General features: G+C 43.7%; 1 protein-coding gene across 1 annotated transcript in view; it reads left to right on the plus strand.

The window, feature by feature from the left end:
• The window catches only part of LOC131137266 (chemokine-like protein TAFA-2), a 73706-nt gene extending 66836 nt beyond the window's left edge, over positions 1-6870 (plus strand). The window contains exon 5 of the mRNA XM_058084988.1: positions 5797-6870. Coding sequence (XP_057940971.1) covers positions 5797-5808 — 12 coding nt within the window. The 3' untranslated portion in view covers positions 5809-6870. The remainder of the gene's footprint in view (positions 1-5796) is intronic.
• Positions 6871-10935: the final 4065 nt, after the last annotated feature.

Below are 10935 nucleotides of genomic sequence, written 5' to 3' on the forward strand. Positions count from 1 at the left end.
TGAGCTTGCACACGTATGTTCCACCTCCTTGTGTGGTCTTTTTGTGTGTGGGAACAGCGCCTGTGGATGTACATAATATATCGAACCCACCGGCTCGACCCAAACGAGCTCCGAGCTGTCTGTCACGCAGAGGCGTTTGAGTGAAACTCACCTCTCATCGCCGCACGCCTCTTTTTTTTCTAACCTCCATCCTTCTCCTTGCCTTCTCACCTTCCATTATTCATAGCTGGGTGCAGACCTTTGTTTTCAGCCTTAATAATTGATTGAAAGGCGTGGAAGGAAGGGGAGGACAAGTGCTGGTTTTTGGATTAAAAAAAAAAAGGACGGATGAAAACAAGTCAATGCACGAACCGTTGCATTCAGGTATCGCACGCTTTTGAAAACATTCCGAGGCGGTCTCCTGTACACCAGGCTCATTAGGAATTCTTTCCCTATGTTTTGGTCTCCGCTCACCTCTCACCTAGTAAAGCGAGTGCCACCACCTCTTTTTTTTTCTCTTTCTTGAACTTTTCGAAAACAACCACGTTTCCTTTTTCATGGAAAACAATGCCGTATGCATTCAAGGCCAAATAATGGCGGCACAGCGGAACCTCCGGCATCAAACACAAGCTGTTGACTTATAAGTTGTTCTAATTTCATATGTCATGCAAAGTGAATTCATTTCTTCCACGCCCAAAAAAAAATAAAATCTTTAAGTACCATCGCAATTTCAAATCAAGGTATGCCCTTATGAAGCTTCATGTTAGGTTTGCCGCGTTGGGGAATTTTTGCACGTCCGACTCCCAGCATACCTTGTGTTGAATTGTTGCTATTCATGTAAATCAGGGGTCTCAAACACGCGGTTTAATGTCAGTGCGGCCCGCGCAAGTTTGATATGGATGCTGTATGGTATCATGTACCCAGAAAAAATTATTACGTTTGATTCATGTTCATGTTCAAGGTTAAATAACTGTTAATAGTTGTCCTCCCTACCCGTGTGGAAGTGGTAAGTTTTTGGCTATTTAAGTTGAAAGGAAATAACTTGAAGGCTACCGTTGAGGTCGCTAGCTCTCTAGTTTGCGAGTTAGCATGTGTCTCAAACACACGGCCCGCGGGCCAAATGTGGCCCGCAGGACACTAGTTTGAGGCCCCCGCCTTGATATGAAAGTTTAATGTCAGTGCGGCCCGCGCAAGTTTGATATGGATGCTGTATGGTATCATGTACCCAGAAAAAATTATTACGTTTGATTCATGTTCATGTTAAAGGTTAAATAACTGTTAATAGTTATCCTCCCTATCCGTGTGGAAGTGGTAAGTTTTGGGCTATTTAAGTTGAAAGGAAATAACTTGAAGGCTACCGTTGAGGTCGCTAGCTCTCTAGTTTGCGAGTTAAGCATGTGTCTCAAACACACGGCCCGCGGGCCAAATGTGGCCCGCAGGACACTAGTTTGAGGCCCCCGCCTTGATATGAAAGTTTAATGTTAGTTTGATATGGATGCTGTATGGTATCATGTACCCAGAAAAAATTATTACTTTTAATTAATGTTCATGTTAAAGGTTAAATAACTGTTAATAGTTATCCTCCCTATCCGTGTGGAAGTGGTAGGTTTTTGGCTATTTGAGTTGAAAGGAAATAACTTGAAGGCTACCGTTTAGGTGGCTAGCGCTCTAGTTTGCGAGTTAGCATGTGTCTCAAGACCCTGCAGTTGCGCAATATGTTGTAAATAAAAAGAGTATAAATGTGACTATAGTCGTGTTTTGTCATGTCTACAGGGCTCTAATAATGCTTTGTTCATTTTAATGTGAAAAAAATCATTTGTCTACCCACCAACTATATGTGGTTTATTAAGTTTTTATATTATTATTATATTTATTTATTACTGATTGATTGATTTTCTTTATTCTTGATTTGTTTATTTATTTTTCATCTTATTTTGTGTAGAAAAATAAAAAGTAAGATATTTGAGAACAGTGGAATGTTTTATCAGAGCTTTTCTTGTAGAAAATTGGAACCAAAGCAAAGTTTATTGATTTTTCTGTTTTTAATAAATGCGTTTTTTTTTTTTTTTTGGTTTTTTTTGGAAAACCTGATGCGGCCCAGTCTCGCCCAGACCCTAGCTCCAGTGGCCCCCAAGTAAATTGAGTTTGAGACCCCTGATGTAAATGTTTTCTTTTGGTGCCTTTTGTAGTGTAGTCAAGGTTGTAATACTTCTACCTATGTAGTATAGAATGTGGTTGATTTACTGCTATTATTGGCTGATAGCGTCAACGAGTTAGCATAGTTCATTAGCATTGGAATAATTTTCTGTCATGCGGGATGCCGATGGAAGAGCGTAGATATTTGCTGGTATTCAGGTATTTGATCAACGATTAGTGTGTGTTGTGTGTTGTGTGTCCGTACTTTGTGTGTTAAATGATTTGTTTGCATTATGGAGTTTTTTTTCCCCCCCTTCTGGTGTGGAAGGTTGAGGTCAAAATGCACGGCTATCCAGATCAATAACACTGAAGGTTCTCTTCTAGTCCCATTAAGACCTGCTCATAAATTGAAATTGACGATGAGCAGAGACAGCGAGCGAAAAACGGAGGATGAGAACATATTAGACTCTAAACTAAACTCTGCTCCTAGAGAGGAACACCGAAGGCAAACGTGAGAGGAAGATAAAGGATTAAAGAAAACACTTGAAAACAGCAACATCGCACCTGGTGAACTGACTGGGAGATTATGTTTTGCAACTCGGAGCAGATAAGAATAGAAATGTGGTTTTGGCACTCGTGGACCTTCTCTCCATTTCTGGCTGGGAGCAGAAAGGAGGAGGGCGAAATAAGAAGCGAGACAGCTTGATCAATGCCAAATAATATCATATGGATGAGCGGGCAGACGTTGCTCGGCTGTCAACTTGCTAAGGCACGAGACAGCATCGTGTATGGATGTGTTTAAGGGCCATTGGAAAGCATACGCTTACTGTATTTATACGTGTTGTACAGAATAGCGTCCGGAATGCATCACTAAATCATATTCAAAATGGGCACCCTTCATTGCAGTCTAAAGCAGATGCTAACATAAATAGCTTATCCTATCCATCCATCAGGGTATATATTATTGATCTAAATGCTCTTACATGCCAAACAGATTTTCTCTGTCAGGGAGTCTAAGCTAAGTGTTGAGTTTAGTTCTTCTCATTTGACTTTATTTTTCTCAAAAGCAGCGCATTCAGTACTGACTTTATATCACCAGCCACTACCTGAAACAAAACAGTCAGTGACTGATGCACGATCGTGCCCATAGTGTATTTTATGAAAAAAGTTTAAGATTGCAAAGTCCATTCTGCAACATATTGAGAGGGGAGTAATATTTCATGCCAGACATAAATTCAGAATGCTTGATGCTGCCCATGTGCGGCATCAAGCATGTACTATAAACCAAAAAATAGAGGCGAACTGAAGACAATCTAATAAAGTGGAGGCATTGTGACAAACAAACGCCGTGCCATTTTTAACTTCCCATTTTACTTCCCATTTTAACTTGCCAGACTTGTGTCTGGCAAAAATGCCATAACCAGGGGTCGGCAACCTTTACTATGAAAAGAGCCATTTCACCCACTTGCCCACTAAAGAAAAATAGCCTGGAGCCGCAAAACGTTGTATGTTTAAAACAACATTGGAGGGAATTTGGGGGTGTCAAAGTAGTTCAGATAAAAAAAAGACGAGTTGGAGTACTCTTGCTAGTACTGGAGATAAACTTTTGTTTTTAAATGAGCTCTAATTTATTTTTTAGAATCGTCAAATAACTCATTAATAATAATTAATAACTCAAATAACTCAAAGTATTACTCATTTCCCTTCATGTTAACCTGTCAGAGAGAACTGGATAGCATCCTGTCTGCTCATTCAGTCACCAGTCAGAACTCAGTCAGGATGCATTCATGGTCTCACACAAAGTTGGATTTTTGTAAACTCATAACAAAGACGTGCATTTTCACCACACGGGTGCTAAAAAATATTCAAGCATTGCAAAGGGAGCCGCAACAAAGAGGCTGGAGAGCCACATTTGGCTCTGGAGCCGCGAGTTGCTGACCCCTGGCCATAACCTTAATGGATACTTGTTCAGAATGAGTCCGATTCTGACACCCGGAACTGACGCATTTCACACATGCAATTGACAAACCAGTGGAGGAACTCATCTTCAGTCTGAGTCCGTCATCGTGCTGCCTTGATGGGTTACTACTAGATTTCTAAAGTCTTTGCTGGACAGTTTGGTACCGCAAATCACTCATCTAGTAAACATCTCGCTCCAGACCGGATCATTTCCAAAGGTTCTGTGATTTAGTCTCTTCTGAAGTAGTGCAGTCTTGATGCCACTGTCCTGAGGAACTATCGACATATATCAAACCATTCAAGTAATTCTTGGAGAAAGTCTTTGGAAATATTGACCGCAATACCCGTACCTGTACATTCAGAAGCTCAGACATTTCATCTAAAAAAAACACCTTGGTTAGCACCCAACTTTTATGACTCCGCCTTTTAAAAGCAATGGAATTGAGAATTGAGTTGAGGTGGCTCGGGCATCTAGTCCGGATTCCTCCCGGACGCCTCCCTGGTGAGTTGTTCTGGGCATGCCCAGCCGGGAGAAGGCCCCGGGGCAGACCCAGGACACGCTGGAGGGACTATGTCTCACAGCTGGCCTGGGAACGCCTTGGTGTCCTCCCGGTGGAGCTGGAGGAGGTGGCCGGGGACCGGGAAGTCTGGGCTTCCCTACTAAGACTGCTGCCCCCGCGACCCGGACCCGGATAAGCGGAGGAAAATGGATGGATGCATGGATAGATGGAATTGAGAATCATTAGGAACTGAAATCGAAACCAGGAATAAGAATCGGAATCGTTCATATTCAAACGATGCCCGACCCTAAATCGTGAACCTTGAACAGTTCTTGATTGTTTAATGTAATCGGGCCCAGAAAGTGTAACCTAGAGGCATATTTATACTGGAATAAGTGGCACTGAACTGGCGTGACAACAAAGTTAATGGGGACGGGCCCCCGCAGCAAGGGAGGTCTGGAACCATGGAGCCAGTCCAGATATACTATAACATATCAGCTGGGAGAAAACACTTGGACCAAAGAGTGATTCCCACAAGACGAAGAACAGGAGGACCACCATGTGTTTGAGTTAAGAAGGGGAAACCAGTGGGAATCTTAGCCATCATGAAAACCTGGTCTATTACACCCACCCCTTACGCCAATTTGGGACACAGGAAATGTTTCCTAATGGGTTGAAATGGCTTAAAAGTGTAGGTAAAAGGCAAAAGTGGTAAAGAAACCTTGTGATTAGAGTGTGATTAGAGTGGTGGCATCCGCAGACGCTCTAAATGGCATGGCGGCGTGCCAGGTGCTGAGAAGGCGAGCGAAGCCGACCGCCATTACGCCAGCTGCGTCTTGTTTAGTCTTAGTGCCAGATGAGAGAAGTACGCTTGTTGCTTCCACAACAAGAATCACTTTCCATTATTTTCAAACAGATGACTCCTGCAAAGCTCTGAATTATTAATGACCTTGAAGCACTAATTCTTCTCTCTCGAGTCTAACCTTTTTTTCATGTTTCATGCAACTTGCTAAGCTTATTCTGAATATTTGCGACTATCTTTTAACCCACTTATTTTGTCTTTTTTTTTTCAATTTCAAAAAAAAATTTCCACTGCATTTCAGCCCTGTCACAAAAGGACCAGTTGACATAATGAACAAGGACAAAGGCTGGAAATGACTTTGTCATCATGACATGACATCTTTTAACCCACTTATTTTGTCTTTTTGTTTTTTTTTTTTAGGTAACCCGATAGTTTTGTCTGCCTCGAAAAAGGACGACTCTCGTGGTGATCGAGGACTATGGACTTGCAAGAACATTCTTATCCAAATGGACTTCAGTGACGATTCAGTGGTTTCATTTCTCTGAGGACATCGAGTAGAGTTGACTGGAAAAAGACGAGCCTTATGTCGCCCGTCACCTGAAACACAACTGACCCCAAACTGTGTCGCTGCAAAGGCCTGCACATGACGACATCCTTCTCTGCCTTCTCTGAGATGATAAAACTCCCACAAGTGAAGGCAAAATACTTTTTTTTTCCTTCAGCAAACTGTATTATTAAATCTCTTCTATGACTTAGTAGCGTTCCATACAGGCATATGCATACAGGGAATTATTTGGCTATGGATTTTGGAAAGAAAATATTTTAAAAAATGATCATACTCTGTTGACACTATAACATGAAAAACTGCAAAACATCAAATCTGTCAAAATGTTTCCTAATAATAAAACCTGTAACACTTTGCAGGTCACATACATAGAAAGTGTTTTTTTTTTTTTTTAATTGGGATCTTCTTCATATTTTGGTTTTGGACCGAGGAATAAATCTGTTCAGGTACGGTTTCAAGTATCTAGTATGAAGTAGATGTTATGGTATACGTGTAAAAATGGTCCATGGGATTATTGGGGCTTCAAAGAAATTGATGCTCAAATGGTTTTAATATCTGTGTTTTTAAACCTGTTAACCGCTGTGTCAGTATTATATGAAATGAATAAAGCCTTTAAAAAGGGAGTAGAATATCTCTGAAAATGACTCACAGTTCATTCCAATAAAATTCACTTCCCATGGAATCCTAGCCAATAAAAGAATTTGTCCATGTATAGTTTTTGGTTTTGTTAACTCTAAGGACTCTAATTTCGTAGCGCAGCGCAAAGCGGCGCAGGGTGGCGGTGGTAATTTGGTCCAGTGCACCACTGTGATCGGACAATTTGGTCATTTGGAAGACTGGACTGCTCCGAGATGGCGGCGCACCAGAGGAGGAGTCCACATTTTCAGCTTGGCACAGTGACAATTTTGTGACAAAACAGCCCGCCAAGGGTGCAAAGAAAGTCCGCCAACTCCCACCTGGTCTATTCAGGGCGCAGGTGAAGCGCAGGCACAGCGCAGGTGAACCGCAGGCGAAGCACTGGCAAAGCGCGGGCGAAGCGCAGTGGAAGCGCAGGCAAAGCGCAGGCGAAGCGCTGGCAAAGCGCAGGTGAAGCGCAGGCAAAGCGCAGGCAAAGCGCAGGCAAAGCGCAGGCGAAGCGCGGGCAAAGCGCGGGCAAAGCGCAGTGGAAGCGCAGTGGAAGCGCAGGTGAAGCGCAGGCGAAGCGCAGGCAAAGCGCAGGCAAAGCGCAGGCGCAGCGCAGGCGAAGCACGGGCGAAGTGCAGTGGAAGCGCAGGCGAAGCGCAGGCGAAGCGCAGGCAAAGCGCAGTTGAAGCGCAGGCGCAGCGCAAAAAAATGTCATCTATTCATTGAAACGATCCACATTTGATCCAGATGTTCTGTCGGCACAACTTTCCATGACATTCTTTTTAAGTCTTCAGACCGTTGTTCTCTCCTAAGACCAATGCTTCTCCAGCACAGCTACGCCATCCTTCTCGCAATCATTTTCATATTCATTACAATTGAATGCACCGTCCGGTTTTGCGATGTGAAGGCATTGCAGTATAACCCTTCTTCTGACTGATTGTACATCTCAAAGACAAGAGAGCATGGCGAGGAGAGTCAATGGGAATAATAGAGGAGAGAGTGGATGCTACTGGGAAGTGATGACCTGAAAATAACGTAGCTTATGTCGTAAGACTCCGGAGAACCGAGCACATCTGAGGAGGTTACAAATGAAGTCAACTGATCAGCGTGACGTATAATTCAACAGAGTGACGGAGCGTGTATGCGCTTCCTTGTACGCGGAAGAAACGCGGAACAAGAGTGACTGTGGTGGGGAACTGATAAGCAACATAGACCCAAGGGGTTTTGCACATAGCGGTCTCAACCTGTCACTTCACTACCGCATACTTCCTGATATGCACACTCCAGCGCAGCGGACCACCCCGAACACAGAAAACAGGAGGACATCTTAAATACGACATCGGATGAGCCACAAAATAAAATAAAAGTGACAGCATCAAGGTGTTATCTTGGACCAATCTCTTCAGTTGTCCCTTCTAGAAGCCTCTTCCATCGTTCTGTTCCTAAGAACATATCTCACACTGGTTCTCACATGAGCTTGAAGCTATCACAGTCGTATGTTGAACAGCGTCAACAGAGTGAAGCTTGGCTCACAGCCCCTTGGGAGCTCGTTGAGTTGCCAGATCTCCCTGAACAGTCATGGCCAAAAGGTTTGGAGTTTTTATTATGCTATTTGCATATAGTACAGAATGTTACAAAGAGTGATAAGATGAATAATTTGGGAATTTAAATGAAAAATCACTGAATCACCCGCCCAAAAAAAAATTTCCACTGCATTTCAGCCCTGTCACAAAAGGACCAGTTGACATTATAAACAAGGATAAAGGCTGGAAATGACTTTGTCATCATGACTGATTGACAGGCAATGCATTTGCTAATAAAATAGCAAAAGAAGCAGCAGGGCGAAGCGCGGGCGAAGCGCGGGCGAAGCGCGGGCGAAGCGCGGGCGAAGCGCGGGCGAAGCGCGGGCGAAGCGCGGGCGAAGCGCGGGCGTAGCGCGGGCGAAGCGCGGGCGAAGCGCATGCGAAACGCAAGCGAAACGCAAGCGTAGCGCAGGCGTAGCGCAGGCGAAGCGCAGGCGAAGCGCAGTGTCGGCGCTGTGATGAATATTCAGTTTAACATTTTAGCATGCACCCCCGTGAGGATGAGAAGATGGATGATGCTAAGTTGGAGTGAGAGCATTTCCGAACATGGACATGATGGGGAGAAGAAGCCGATTCTCCTATCTCTTTCATTTTACACTGGAATTATATTTTGCAGAAGTACACCCCCCCCCCCCCCCCCCCCCATGACCCCCTAGTCCCAACAGTGTATTTAATTCCCTGCTACTTAAAAAAAAACACACACTCAGCAGACACCAGGGACTTGACTTCAGAGCGTCACACAGTAAATAGCACCACTGTAATTAATGAGACTTGTTGTTAGCTGAATGCTATTGTCAATTTGCGGGCTCGGTGACAGTCAAGCAGCTTCCATGTAGGTCACACCACCGAAAAATCTTCGGAGAGCGGAAAAGAAAGCGTTTGAGCTCAAACATAAAGGACGTGGCGGGACGACACAGAGAATATGTGCCTTTGTTTACAGACTTCTTTATTAGTTTAATGGCCTGTTTCGCATAATCACAGTCACGTTTCAGAGACAGTTTCAGTTCCGTACATAACCACGACTGTCACAAAGCACCAGGACGAAGACCGATGTGCAGTTAAGACCGAATCATCCATTTGAATTACAACTCTTTTTAAATTAAATGGATCTATTCTTGAGGGAAATGCCCCAAAATTCACAAAATATCATGCAATGTTACTTGTACTTGTACTCGTACTCGTACTCATACTTGTACTTGTACATGTATTGTCGTACTAAACGATGTCAGAGTTTCAGAAAATAAGAGTTGCGCATTTGTAAGTAAGCCCTAAAAAAATTTTTCGGGATTCAAAACGCTTGGTTTCCAAAGGCGTGGTTAAACTCCCCCTTTGTGATGTCACAGAGGTAAGCACTTCCTTATATGGTTCATAGTGCAGGCATGTCCAGAGGCGGGCTGTGGGTGGAATAAATTAAAACAAACTGTTCTTAACAGGAAGCGCAAATCCAAGTAAGTACACCACACATAGGTGCGAATTCAGCAAAATCCTTACGCCTGAAGACAGCTGGGATAGGCTCCAGCACCCCCCGCGACCCTCGTGAGGAAAAGCGGTAGAAAATGAATGAATGAATGAATGGATCTATTGTTGAGGGAAATGCCCCAATATTCACAAAATATCATGCAATGTTACAGTGGCATAACACTTGTACTTGTACTTGTACTCGTACTCATACTCATACTTGTACTTGTATTCTCGTACTAAACGATGTCAGAGTTTCGGAAAATGAGAGTTGCACATTTGGAAGTGAGCCCTAAAAATTTTTTTCGGGATTCAAAACGCTTGGTTTCCAAAGGCGTGGTTAAACTCCCCCTTTGTGATGTCACAGAGGTACGCACTTCCTTATATGGTTCATAGTGCAGGCATGTCCGGAGATGCCCCAATATTCACAAAATATCATGCAATGTTACAGTGGCATAACACTTGTACTTGTACTCGTACTCGTACTCATACTTGTACTTGTATTCTCGTACAAAACGATGTCAGAGTTTCGGAAAATAAGAGTTGCGCATTTGGAAGTGAGCCCTAAAAAAAAATTTCGGGATTCAAAACGCTTGGTTTCCAAAGGCGTGGTTAAACTCCCCCTTTGTGATGTCACAGAGGTAAGCACTTCCTTATATGGTTCATAGTGCGGGCATGTCCAGAGGCGGGCTGTGGGTGGAATAAATTAAAACAAACTGTTCTTAACAGGAAGCGCAAATCCAAGTAAGTACACCACACATAAGTGCGGATTCAGCAAAATCGAAAAAAAAAAAATTATGTGCGGGTTATTGTGTGTAACTGCTCTATAGGAGTCCGCAACTCAATACATTCATTCATTCATTCATTTTCTACCGCTTTTCCTCACGAGGGTTGCGGGGGGTGCTGGAGCCTATCCCAGCTGTCTTCGGGCGTAAGGCGGGGTACACTCTGGACTGGTCGCCAGCCAATCACAGGGCACATATAGACAAACAACCATTCACACTCACATTCATACCTATGGACAATTTGGAGTCGTCAATTAACCTAGCATGTTTTTGGAATGTGGGAGGAAACCGGAGTACCCGGAGAAAACCCACGCATGCACGGGGAGAACATGCAAACTCCACACAGAGATGGCCGAGGGTGGGAATTGAACCCTGGTCTCCTAGCTGTGAGGTCTGCGCGCTAACCCCTAGACCACCGTGCCGCCCAACTCAATACAAAGGGTCGAAAAATGAGCATAGGAAATTACAAACACTTCAGTGAGCCTCAATGACCATTTAGAATTCTTCATGATTAATTACAGAGCACAAGACAAAGTGTCTAGTC

This window comes from Doryrhamphus excisus, chromosome 10, assembly GCF_030265055.1.
Source record: "Doryrhamphus excisus isolate RoL2022-K1 chromosome 10, RoL_Dexc_1.0, whole genome shotgun sequence".
Classification (NCBI taxonomy): domain Eukaryota; kingdom Metazoa; phylum Chordata; class Actinopteri; order Syngnathiformes; family Syngnathidae; genus Doryrhamphus; species Doryrhamphus excisus.